The sequence below is a fragment of the Helianthus annuus genome, chromosome 11 (genome assembly GCF_002127325.2).
Source record: "Helianthus annuus cultivar XRQ/B chromosome 11, HanXRQr2.0-SUNRISE, whole genome shotgun sequence".
NCBI classification, from domain to species: Eukaryota; Viridiplantae; Streptophyta; class Magnoliopsida; order Asterales; family Asteraceae; genus Helianthus; species Helianthus annuus.
Window position 1 is genome coordinate 141,815,551 of NC_035443.2, and position 14,079 is coordinate 141,829,629.

Here is a 14,079-nt window from a genome sequence, read left to right on the forward strand (position 1 = left end):
AAGTTTGTACATTTTAAAAGTTTATGTTTCTAGCGTCTTTTGGATGTCATTTCTATTAGACGCAAACACTGGCCTTACAGTTACACACGGTTTCGAGTCTTATCTTTTCCATGGTTTCAAGTCACTTCAGTCTTGAGTCACAACCACTGTCCCAAGTCGCAACCTCCGTTAACCATTCATTACATCAAATTATATTGATACTGTTTCAGTGGAAAAGTCCGATTTTGTAATCTGATTTCAAGTTTCAGTTTCTTGTTTTCGAGTTGGTGAGTCACAACCCTTTGTCTTCTCCGATCACCCTCCTCACCTCCGGTCTCCGTCTCCGGTTATCTTCTCCGGCGACCCACGACACCATCGTTCTCCATCACCGTGAAACCTGCAACTCCTCCAGCCTCACCATAAAAACATCGTCGTCATCATCTCAGTTATCGTCGTCCACCATCTCCGGCAACCTTCGTAATCATTGTCGTGATCTTCTCTGCCTATTAACCATCCTCCGTTCACCTTCATCCAATGTACCTTCAGCTATGTTTGTTTGTCGAAACAGTTTTGACAGTTCTGTTGTTGGCGGCTGGGTTTTTGAATTGGGGTTTTGGGTTTCATGTTACGTAGAAGAAGACGACATACGTGATATATTGATTTAGGTTTTTATTATTAATAATAATAATTATAATATTAATAATCATTTAGTAATTTATCTATACTATATTATAATGCATGAGGGAGGGGTATTTTAAGATACCCCAAAAATAAGAACTTCCCCCCCCCCTTTATTTGTAGAAAGACCCCTAAAATGAGGGTAGTTTGGTCTTTTAAATACTATTTATTTTTTAGCCCCTAAACTTATTACACTTAAATCCTTGACTTTTAACAAAATTATAGATATTTAGTTACACTTTTAACCCTCCACAACAAACTTATAAATTTTTTACGTATTCTTGACATATCTTATAAACTATAATATTTAAAAAAATCCAAAGATAGCATCATGACCTACACATTTTTGTCGACGTTTCGGTAGTTATCTTGTTCAATACCGACGCACGGATTAAAAGGTACAAGTGAATGATGCATCAGTGTATAACTGATTAAAACCCAACATGCTTTTAGTCATCATCACAAATAAAATAGACTACAAGCTAAAAGCCTTATCACTTTTAAATCTAAAACTACTGTTAAATAATTGATTAAAAACATTATTTTACACTTAAGTTAAATATCAACAAACATTCCTATTTTAAAGGAGTAACAAAATCTTATATCTATTTTAAAGGAGATCCAGCTATGCAATGCAGAGTTAAATGAGCGGGATTTATCTAGCAGCTGGTGAAATTCAAAATTGAAAAGATCTACGAATTCACCCTAAATATACACCCTATATTCTCACTGCAAAAGTCACGTTTGATTATCAGTTGGATATTTGATTATCACTTTATATTTTCTTACTTATCAAATGATGTTGGATATTTGATTATCAGTTTCTTATTTGATGATTGTTTGTAGGTACTGAAGATATTAATAAGTGATGAAGTGATATCTTGTGCGGGGATTCAATGAGGTATGGTTTTGATGTAAATTTTATCTTTTAACAATTATAGTTCCACAGTCGTCTCTATTCTTTTCTATTCAAGGGGCGTTTGGATTTGGATTTTGACACTTATGAATTGATAATTTTTTAATGTTTGAAACACAAAATTTAGGGATGTTTGGATTTGGATTTCAACTCTTGTTCTATTATTTATAACGCAATGCCCAAAGCAAATAAGGATGAAGTCTGGCTTATGCAGGGTTTTTTTTTATTATCAACTGATTTCTTATGTTGATGTTTTGTATAATGATTTAAATTAACAGAAAAACAATAAACCTCAGTTTCTTGGAGGTTATCAGCTTTGATATTACATAATTTTTTTTATTTTATATTTTAATACCAATTGGGTAACATCAACATGGATTGTGTGCTGGTTGATTCAATAGGGATGCATCAATAAGCGCCTCTGATAGGGCCATGTTTCTGTTTGGTGCCATAAACCCATCTCATAGGTAATGTATTGTTATATGTCAAATTCACGAACCACTAATTTTACATTAGTTATGTTGGTAACAAATGGCTTTAATTTTTATCCAAACATTGTTACTAATTTTGACCCATTTACTTATGAATGGCTCTATTAATTAGTACGTGCTTTATCTTAAACGGGTCAAAAAATCCTAAACTGGAACAGACCATTCTTTACAATTTACTCAGTCTATGAAATCGTTTTAATGAATATGTTTGAAATATTATTGTAAAAACTGTTTAGATCTTGTAATTAAGAAGCTTTTGTAACCGTATTTGACATGTTAGTATCTAAAAAATGAACTAAAATGTGTTGGGTTAACGTACCCAGATCCACCTGCTTTCAACTTCACTTAAAATAACCAGCATGAACCCAAACCAGTTGTGATCCAACACACAATGCTTCTATGCTACAAGCAATCAAGACAAGACTTGTAGAGTATGAAAGTTAAGTAATTAATCTTTCAAACCCGGTCTTGGTTCATAAAGGCAACTTGGGAGCGGTTCGATCAGTTCGCTTGTCATCAGACGAACAGTTTTGGTGGATACACTGCATATAATGTGACAAAATTAATGCTTTATTTGTTTTGTTCTCACTCGCCTCAAATATTGTTATAACCTGTTCGGGTCGGATTTGTCATGTTTTGCTCAGTATACTTTTTTGTACATTTGAGTCTTGTTTTATGAATAATTTGGGTCAAGATCAATCAGGAAATTTGGCATGATACATAAGTCTCACATTTTTATCCTTGACAGCCTATTTCTTGCATAGAAAATGACAAAAACAAGGCACAAAGTCATCTTTATTTACTTATGTATGGAAAGTACAGTGACTAAAACATATTTGATCTCCCATTTAAATTCATTTTATTAATTATATGTTTGAGATAAAAACATAACCAAATCAACTTGTTCATAACTAAACTGGTCGAAACCACCACGTCTAAATTATTATGCTAATTGGTCTCTTCTTTGGGTTTCAGATTGTTGGACATAAGGACCTTCTAGAGGGTGATTCTTACTTAAAACAAAGAATTAGATTGCAAGATTCGTACATCACAACCTTAAATATATTTCAAGCTTATACCCTAAAGCGGATGTGTGACCCAAACCATCATGTGACAATAAGGCCACATATTTCATAAAGAATACACCGAGTCAAGCAAACCAGCGAATGAGCTTATCCACCATAACCCGACCAGTGGCTGTTTGGAGTCGAATGGACGGATTTAGGGAATTAGGTTAACTCGAATCATAGGGAATCTTTTTGGTTTGTTTAAAATTTAGTAGTGTGATATGGAATTGGTTGAATCGTTATTACCAATGATATTGTGTTAGAAGTGATGCAGGTTGCCGATTTGAAGAAAACTATAGAAACATTGCAAGGATTTGATGTTTATTTAGCTTGCTTTTGTTCTGGGGTTTCATCTTTTTATGAAATTTTGAACTTCACACTTCAGATCTGCATATTTTCTAACAATCTTTAGCTTAATTTGTTCTGTGGTTTATCTTAGTATGGAAGTTGCTAAATCTGAGACTGATTCACCGTCTTCCCTTCAGAACATGAGAGGCTCAGTTGAAGGATCCGCGACCTGCTGTTTTGAAGCCAGCAGTAGATCGCTTGTCACCGAAGACCAACACCCTTGCTATATTTCAATGGTAACTGTAATTAGAATCATTTTCATTCTTCTTATTTTTGCATGTCTTTTTTCTTTTTTAAATTGAATATATAATCTAATTGACAGATATACCCCTCGTAGTATATAATTGGATTCATGATCAAACCAGCATTGAACAACCTACACTAACTATACATGAGCAAAATAGTATGGGTAAGTGTAAATTAGAAGTTTAAAACTCTTTAAATTACCACATTCGAGCTAAGCAAGCAAGCCACGAGCTGAGTGAGCCAAGCGAGCAAGCCACGAGCTGAGCGAGCGAGCCACAAGCTGAGCTTACCTTGGCTTGGGCTCAGCACATTTAAAAACTGAGTCAATTTCAGGCCACCGTTGCTGCCAATGCAAGGCCTTAATATAGAATTTCATTCTCAAGTGGCATCAACTTCACACAAACTTCCAATATAAACCAATTTAAATCCTTTTCAGAACGAGATCGCCCTGCCCGTACCTAGGTTTGTGGGTCCTGCACAGCCAACTGGTCTCTTAGGTAACACAGTATAACTAATAAAAATGATATAACATTGTTAGAATGATGTTTTTAGGGATCAGTGATTAGGCTTAACTGGGGTCGGTTTTAGCTTGGCTTTTCAGTTTGATACCAAAACCCGGAAATTATCTTTGAGCTCAACTAGGCCCTATTAGTCCTGGGTTTTCAGCTCCAGTTCTGGATCAGTTGCGCGTGTATAGTTTCCGTGCCTTTGTGTGGATCAGCTTCACATCTGGTCATATTATGATTAGAATCCAACCCATTAACAACTTGATGATCCGTAACTATATTTATGGTTAGCCTCTCCCATTTGTCATTTTAAATCGCACATTTTAAATCGATTATCACTGAATATGCAGGTACAACTTGACAACACAAAAAGTCTTCCACTTGATGAATTTTTTGGTCAACGAATGTAAGGTTGCTACTAATTTTGACATTTCTTAATGATTATGGTTTATCAGTCTATAGTCTATGTGATGATTGTAAACTCCCCAGTAAGGGCTATTCATTTTGGATTCTACTGGATGGTTTTTCATATAGAACCAAAAGTAAGCTCATGCTATACCATTCTACACTAAATATGCATTTAGACATAATTCTTATGATGAATATTATGGTAAAGATTTATCTTCACAATACCAAAAGTAGGCTCCTGCTATACCAATCTTTTGTTTTTTCAACATACACTTTAAGCTTATACGCTTATGAGAGAATAACAATCGCTGCTTCTATCACTACGTATCATCAATATATACAATGTTATAATTGACATCTCCTATTTATGTGAATAGATATACATAATATTTGATAAAGAAACAATTCCCATTTATTTCCTATATCCATGAACTTGTTCATGTTATTAGATAAATTTGAGAAACAACTGAAACGATTTTTCCAACGCCTATGATAGTTTCAATAAAAGAGAGAGAGATATAACATAGCTAAATTAATAAGGTATGTTTGTAAAAATATTATACGAATAAGAAAACTACCAGTTTCGAGTACCGCAATGCAAAGTGTCACCCCCGCCGCATCGCGCGGGTACCTCACTAGTACTATATAATAAAAGAAACCACTTTGGGGACACTTGTCATCATATTAGGTCATTTCTTATAGATAATTATTATTTTAGTTTAATCTCTTCTAATTAATTATAGATAATCCTTCTATTAACTATTATTTAGTTTAATAACTTATAGATAATTATTATTTAGTTTAATCTCCTTCTCATTTATAATATTATTTATTTGAATTAATTAGAGTTAATTATTGTTTTCGTCCCTGTGATTTGTCAAAAATCACTATTCAGTCAAATAGTTTAAAAATTGCAATTTCAGTCCCTATGGTTTCACTTTCGTAATTATTACCATTTCAGTCCCTGTAATTAACATAATAATGGATTGAAATTGTTACGAAATTGAAACCATAGGGATAGAAATGGTTACGAAAGTGATACCATAGGAACTGAAATCGCAATTTTTAAACTAATAGACTGAAATAGTGATTTTTGACAAACCACAGGGATGAAAACAGTAATTAACTCAATTATTTATTACTTTTATATTTATCTATTTACTTCAAATTCAAACTTAGTTATCTAATTTGATCTTAACTATATATTTGAACGTTTTGTTTAGTTTGGTATCAAATAGATTTTACGAAACTTGAAAATAAAATTAACTAATATTATTTATCATTTATATATTTACGTAGTTTTAAATAAAGGGTTACATTTATTGAGACTTCGTTAACAAATTTTGCAACAACAGAATAATCTATTTTTATCATGAAAACTAAACTTTGTATTAATATATTAAATATTTTTATTTTCACTATACAAAATTACATTTACTCGACCCATATAATACATGAGGTGTTTTAAGATATAACTTTTTAGTATTTGATATATAAAGTTAGATTTATTCATATCGTACAATACACGGGGTTTTTTTAAGGATATATATTTTTTTATTATTTACTACAGAAAATTACATTTATTCAAACCGTCTAATACGCATATTTTTAAAGATGTAATTTTTTTATTATTTGGTATATAAAATCACATTTATTCAACCCGTGTAATAAATGGGGTTTTTTTAATATGTATTATTTTATTATTTAGTAAAAAATATTACATTTATTCAACCCATGTCATACACGTGGTTTTAAAGATATAACTTTTTTATTTGGTATATAAAATTACATTTATTCAACCCGTACAATATGATTCTTATAGATATAACTTTTTATTATTTAATATATAAAATTATATTTATTCAACCCGTGCAATAAAGGAGGTTTTTAAAGATACATTTTTTTATTATTTAGTATATAAAATTTATTTATTCACCAGTGTAATACACGGGGTTATAACCTAGTCATTACATAATCAATAATAATAATAATAATAATAATAATAATAATAAGTATTCTTTTATAATAAAAAATTTATATTCTAATTAAAAAAGGGGTAAAAAGAAAATAAAAAAAGGGTTTGTTTGTGATAACAGTTTTGACAGATTTCTGAAGTGCGGTTTAGAAAGCGGGTTCATTCGACTACAAAGGGTTTGAGTTAGCGAGTACACGGGTTCTCGTTTGGTTTGTGTTTTGAGGAGAATAACAAAAGTATCAACCACCCACTAAAATTATGGAATTCATGTTTAACAAACCCGTGGCTCAAGAAATTATTGTATTTTTTTTTTTTTTGGTAAAGAGTTATCCCGGTGATTCTATATATTCACAACTAATAAAACAAGTAGTGTGGAGAATCCAACACTAGTTCAGACATAGGACATACCCCTATGACTGTAACAACCAAAAAACCGAAATAAGACCAACACAAGTAGCAACAACAAGAACAAGAAATTATTGTTGAAGATATAGTTTATGTCTTTTGCACTCATGAATGTAGAGAAAGGGTTGAGGCATATCGATTACACAATGTTCAGCTAATACAAGATTACAAAGATATAAAAAAATAAAAATTTTACTTTAGTAAAAAATGAAAAGCTTTATAAAGATAAAATTGAAGCTCAGCGAAAAGACATCATCAAACTTAAGGATGATCTAAGTGTAAAGATAACCTACTTCTTAGAGGCACAAGAGAAGGTATGCATTTTGACCAAAGAATTGGAAGATATCAGAGAAAAATATCAAATTAACAAAATTAACATTAAAAGTCTTCCAGTAAATTGGTCAAAAATCTATGTGATCAACAACTTGCATACAAGAGAAAGAAGCGGTGTGGGTTGGGTTTCAATCAAGTTCCTCCTCCTTATAATGACAATTACACATATTTACCTGTTACTGAGGAGGAACTGATAAACGAAAGCAAGATGAGTTACGGTCCTAAAACCGATAAGTCATCAATCAACAGCAAATCTGTTAATAATAAACAACTAACTCCTTCAATAAACTTTATTTCTATAGGTACTTTTTATCCTAATGTTTCGTCTTCACGTGCAGATGAAGTAAATGAAGTAAAGTTTGGAGATTTTCTTGGGGATGAACCAGATTCAAATTCTGATTTTTCTAAAAACTCAATAAATGAATCTGAGTCTGGTTGTGTTTTTGGACAAGCTTTCTTAATTCGTTTCATAGTTATGTGTCCTCTAGTGGGCCTTATGTTTTGGGCAAAACTATTGATGCTTGTGATGAACCTTTAAACAATGTGTCTGATGATGGTTGTTTTTCAGTAGTTGATGATGCTTCTAACTTAACAGCTACTGATAGTGTGACAGGGGAGGTCCCTCAGGATGCATTCAGTGAAACCACTGAAACTTCTTCTCAAGAAAATCAACAATGTTCTGATTCTTCTTCTGAATCGGTCTCAGTGGAAGTCCCTAATGTTGAATCTAGTGGGACCACATTAAAAACTGAAGGAAAGTGAACCACTATTAAACACACAGGATACTTGTGTTGATGAAACTTCTACATCTTCTGAAAATAAAACTGAACCAGATTTCAAAAAGGAAGAGGTGGTTACATTATATGTCAAGCCACAAGAAAACATTCTTGAAAAGGAAATTAAAATTGAATCTTCTTTTCAAAATGATCTTGATAAAATTATAAAAGACGAAAAACATCACCTGTCTGAATCTCATGCTTGTGCTAGTTCTGATCAGCAGGTACCTAAACATTCAGAAAAGGCACATGGAACACAAGCAAAGCAATCTAAACAAGCTCATTCATCCAAACCCATCAGATTAGCTACTGTTGCTAGCTCTTCGAATCTCCATACATTGAAGTGACAGACATGTTTCAACTGTGGAATTCCTGGACACATTGCTAGAAATTGTGTTCATCGCCCAAACGTGCAACAAAATGCAAATATTCACTCTTGTGCTGGTGTTTGTGAGCCGGTTCACAACAAGCGAAATGAGCTAAAACGAGCAGAACAAAATCGAGGGTATAAGAAGTCTACTCATCAAGGACAAGGCAGTAATAATCCTCATGAGGCACGTGACAAGGTGAATGTCTGAAAGTAAAGTGCAGGCGCATCCAGCGCAAAAAGGACTGGTTTGTCCTTCAGGACCTGCAGGAGCAAATCAAGTTGCTCAAAATGTATTTCCGATGAAAAGACAAACTTGCTACAACTGTGGCATTGCGGGTCATATTGCAAGAAACTGCACAAATCATCCCTATGTACCTTATATACACAGCATCAGAGGGTTACACCATGGGATAAATCTCATTCTAAGCCAATGAAGGTATCATCACCTAAGGCAGTGAAGAAATGTGAATCCCAAGGTTAAACCTTCTGATGGGGATTGGAACGCTGCTAAAAACAAACGCAAAGCTTCTCAGGAACAAAAACGTTTTTCTAAAACCAATAAACCTCAGCTAAAGTTGCTCAACTGAAGGCAATAAACACGTGTGTTAAATCGAAACAGATTTGGAAGCTCAAATCCGAAGCAGTAATGTCTCCAATCCTTGAAACAAAAGGGGACTTGTGTTTAAAAGAAGTGTCTTATTTTGATGCTTCAGGAAATCCCAGGACCACAATGGCCTGGGTACCCATGTCTTACTAATCTCCTTACTTTTCAGGAACAACTAAAGAGGAGTTGTTGACAATCTCTGGAATGTTGATAGCGGTTATTCCAGAGATAAAATGGGTAACATTTCACTGTTGCAAAAAGTTCAATTTTTTTTAGATGATATGTTTCCTTTGGAGGAGATAAGAGAAGTAAGAAATGATCAACAAAAGGTACCGTTTAAATTCAGTACCTTGATTTGAATTTGATTAGTCTTCAATCTGATGACAGAACGATTAAGCAAAAATATATTTTCCTCTTTATTAGTTCTTTACTTTGTACATAACGTGTCCTTTCTCTAGTAAATGGTAAATTTGCGCATAAGATTTATGCACAAATTTAGGGGGGAGAGGGACATATAGATAGATATAGAGTTTAGGGGGAGAAAACTCAGATAAGAAAAATACAAAAAGAGTTTGTTGTATATATATGCATTGTTTTAGGGGGAGAAAATGAGAAAAATACAAAAACATTTAAAAATGAAAAAGCCAAAAAGAAAAATTGCATGATATGGGAAGTGAAATAAATGTTTGTGTTAAAGGGTTTGGCTAACACATGTAAGGTGCCATAGCTGAAAAGACTAGGATCTACTGCGATATGTTGATAGGTTTGACGCTCAAAACGATAAAAGATACTTAGTGATATAAACATAACGAACTATGTACCATGTGGGTAACATACCAACGGCGTATGATTTTATGGTCCCTAATCTTGCGTTGATTGATAGCCAACATCTGAGGTTTCGGGTATTTATATTGTTGAATCATCCGGGGATATCTTGGTTGTCCTTCTGTTGCATCCATATTATATGCAGACCTAGACACAGTCAGGATATCTTAAAAGATCCCAAGAGGACAAAAACCTTAAGGAATAAAATCTCAAAATGAGAAAAATTCCCAATGCTCAAAGAGCCAAATTCATACCAAAATGGTATTTGCCTCGCCCTTGTTGGACAAATCATTGGTTGCTTTGCTGTACGAAAGTATTGACCTGTCACCAATGGTCTGACGTTGTAAATCAAAAAGGATGACATCAGTATACGCACCTGTTATGATAAATCATTGTGCTTACCTTGATCGCGGGGGTATGCCTTGGAATGGGACACACGGGTATAATAGTATAATATTACCTTAAGCATATCATGAAGTTGAAAAATTGAAAGTTGAGCGTTAAAGTTTAAGTGGACAAACATATTGGCAATCGCATAGACCAGTTTGATTAGGCTCGTACTGAAAAGTGTTCCTTAATCTTCTTGAGAACGAATTTTGATCCCATTGCAACTGTAATTGTATATTTGGTAGTTGTTTATATTTTGAGTTTTTTATTTGTTTTTAGTTCTTAAAAATTCAAAATTCAAAATTCAAAAAATACAAAAATAGTGTCTTGTTTTTCTATAAAACCAAAATCCAAAAATAGAGTGTTTATTTGTTTCCTTAAAACTAAAAATATAACCGTTCTTGAAGATTTGACTGATCATCAAAAGTTGAAAGAATTTAAATTGTGAAATCCGAGTACAAGTACTTGGATGTACCTAGTGTTCATATGGTACTATCCCTGTTGCATAAAAAATGTTTGCTTATGAGTTTGTGAGCATGTGCAGAACTTGATTTCAATCAAGAACAGGGGTTGATGAAGACTGAGATGCTGTTAGTTGCTGAAGAAGCATGAAGCAGCACAACAACAAGATGTACCTAAGTCAGAAGAACCGGATACGAAACACCGTCTGACAGTGAAAGTACATTTGAAGAAGTACCGTGAACCTGCTTAAAAGACAAAGATTAAAGAAGAAAAGAGTTGCTGAGAATCCTCCTCTCAAATTATTTTTAACAAGATTTTCAAGCAAAGCTGGACGTGATCCTGATATGAAGCTAACCACAAGAGCTGAAGAAAGAGACCCAGTGCTGAGAGTTCAGAAGTCAAGAACTTCCACAACATCTGCAGCATAGAGATAGCCATAGACTTCATTGAAGACGTTGCTAAATTCATGTTATGAAGACAAATTGATGGCATTAGTCTAGGGGGAGATTGTTAGGCCCTAAAGTGTGAGACTGACGCATCAAATTAATACAACGGGCTATGGTTAAGAACTTGGCCTTACCAGGTTAGTTTATATTAGATTTTGGACCTTTATAGGTCACTTGGGCCAAGCTTTAGGCCATGTGGGTCAAGCAGGCCCAAAGGGAGCCCATGTAGGGAATTGGGCTTGAGTTAGTATATAAACAAGTTTTCAACTTGTTTTAGGGTTTGAACCTCCTTGTTACAAGAAATTCTTGAGAAACAGAGAGTGGGAGGCGATTGTGGTGTAGAATACTTATACCAGACGTTTTGCTTATTCAAGTAATAGAACGTGTGCAAGTATTGAAAGTGATTCGGTATTGTGTTCTTCGTATTTTCAGTTTTTCGTGTTTATTCTTGAGTCACATCAAGTTTGGATTCCACACAAACTTGGTGTTGTTTGATATCATTGAAAGATCCGTTCTTCGGGACTTACACTTTTCTAGGATTGGCGGGTTACTACTGTCTTTTCATCTCGAACTTTTCGAAAATCACTGTTCCCCTCACGTTGTTGACTCAGAAAGAGAAACCTTTTGTTTGGAGTCCCGAACAAGAGGAATCCTTTTAAATGCTTAAGGACTTGCTTTGTAATGCTCTCATCCTCGCTCTTCCTGATGGAAGCGATGATTTCGTGGTATATTGCAATGCATCTAACCGAGGTCTTGATTGTGTCCTCATGCAATGAGACAAGGTTATCACATGTGCTTCGAGGCAGCTAAAGATACATGAGAAGAATTACACTACTCATGACCTCGAACTTGGCGCAGTTGTTTTTGCTTCAAAGATTTGGCGATATGGTACAAAATGTGTGGTCTTCACCGACCATAAGAGCCTACAACATATCTTTAACCAAAAAAAGCTAAACATGCGTCAACGTCGTTGGGTAGAATTACTTGATGACTACGACTACAAAATTCGCTATCACCCTGGCAAAGCGAATGCCGAGGCCGACGCACTCAGTCCCAAATCTCATGTTAGCAGCATTTGTTGTTCTCAAATCACTAGCGATCTTCATACTCGCATTCGTGAAGCTCAGTTTTCATCTTTCAATGAAGCAAACATGTATAACGAGATGAAGTGTGGTGCTGAAAACGAACTCATGACGAAATCCGATGGACTCCAATACTACCTCAATCGCGTTTGGGTAAATCGTGGTGAACTTCGCGTATTCATAATGAAGGAGGCACCCAAATCACGATACTCTATTCATCTTGGTGCTGATAAGATGTACCATGACCTTCGTATATTCTATTAGTAGTCTGGTATGAAGAAAGATATCACCACCTTTGTTTCAAAATGTCTCACTTGCTTGAAAGTCAAGTTCGAACATCAACGTCCTTCTTGTTTACTCGACAACCTGAAATCCCAGTTTGGAAATTGGATAGCATCGCCATGGACTTCATAACCAAACTTCCTCGCACTCCTTCTAGACATGATAGCATTTGGGTGATCATTGACCGTCTGACCAAATCCGCTCACTTCCTCCCCATTCATGAGGATTTCAAAGTTGAGAAACTAGCTCGAATCTACACGGATGAAGTCATATGTCGTCATGGTATACCCATTGACATCATTTCTAACCGCGATGGTCGTTTCACTTCACGTATTTGGCAAACTTTCCAAACCGCTATGGGTACACACTTAAATCTCAATACGGTTTTTCATCCTAAAACGGATGGACAGAGTGAACGTACTATCCAAACCTTAGTGAACATGTTTCGCTCTTGTGTTATTGACTTTGGTGGAAAATGGGACATACATTTACCTTTGATTGAGTTCTCGTACAACAACAGCTACCACTCCAGCATTCAAATGGCTCCTTTTGAAGCATTATATGGTCGCAAGTGCTGATCACCTATCTGTTGGCACGAATTGGAGATGCTCAAATCACTGGCGCTGATCTTATACAAGAAACAACGGATAAGATTCTTCAAATCCGTGACAATCTCCTCAAGGCTAGAAGTAGACAAAAGAGCTACGCAAATAAATGTCGCAAACTATTGGAGTTCAATGTTGGTGATCAAGTACTCCTTAAGGTCTCTCCTTGGAAAGGAGTTATTCGTTTTGGTAAAAAGGGAAAACTTGCTCTACGTTTTGTTGGTTCTTTCAAGATACTCGAAAATATTGGTAAAGTGGCATATCGACTCGATTTACCCAAAGAGCTCAGCAACGTTCACCCAACGTTCCATGTCTCAAATCTCAAGAAGTGTCTAGCTGACGAAGGACTTCAAGTTCCTATCGACGACTTGCAAATCAAAGAGACATTACACTTTGTGGAAAAACCGGTCGAAATCATGGATCGAGGAACCAAAAAACTACGGCGTAGTAGAATTCCCATAGTCAAAGTTTGATGGGAAGGAAAACGTGGTGTTGAATTCACTTGGGAACTCGAGAGCGAGATGAAGACCAAGCAACCATATCTTTTCGTTCAGCCTTCCTCTAGAATGGATTTGGAGGACGAAACGAAATCTCCTAAAGTAGGGAAGACTGTAAAGCTTCGCATATTTGTACTTTCCCGATTAAGCATGTACTATTATATTTCTATTTTTTAGAAACTTGTACTCACGTTGTATTCTACTTCATTACAACTTTGTAATCCGAGACTATTGATCATAATGAAAATTCAATTATTTTATTCACATTCATGTTATTCATGTTAGACTTGTTTGCATATTTATACTCACAATCAACATTTCAAACACCATTATACATGTCTCATAATTGCACGATACACAATCTTGCTCACTACACGTAAAAACCAGTTAA

At 34.7% G+C, this 14,079-nt stretch overlaps 1 protein-coding gene and 1 long non-coding RNA gene across 3 annotated transcripts; both read left to right on the forward strand.

Annotated features, from left to right (window-relative positions):
* The first annotated feature begins 1,267 nt into the window (after positions 1-1,267).
* Positions 1,268-4,848, forward strand: LOC110890641. Of its 2 annotated transcripts, none has more exons than XR_004871017.1 (3): positions 1,268-1,558; positions 1,975-3,715; positions 4,582-4,848. It is a non-coding gene; the product is annotated as an uncharacterized LOC110890641 (long non-coding RNA). The 2 variants fall into 2 exon arrangements; XR_004871018.1 differs by having other exon boundaries at positions 1,268-1,411; positions 1,504-3,715.
* A 7,330-nt stretch (positions 4,849-12,178) lies between these two features.
* On the forward strand, positions 12,179-12,568 carry LOC110888512. The gene has a single exon (XM_022136036.1). It carries the CDS (start codon positions 12,179-12,181, stop codon positions 12,566-12,568), a length of 390 nt encoding a protein of 129 aa, XP_021991728.1.
* The last annotated feature ends 1,511 nt before the right edge of the window (positions 12,569-14,079 follow it).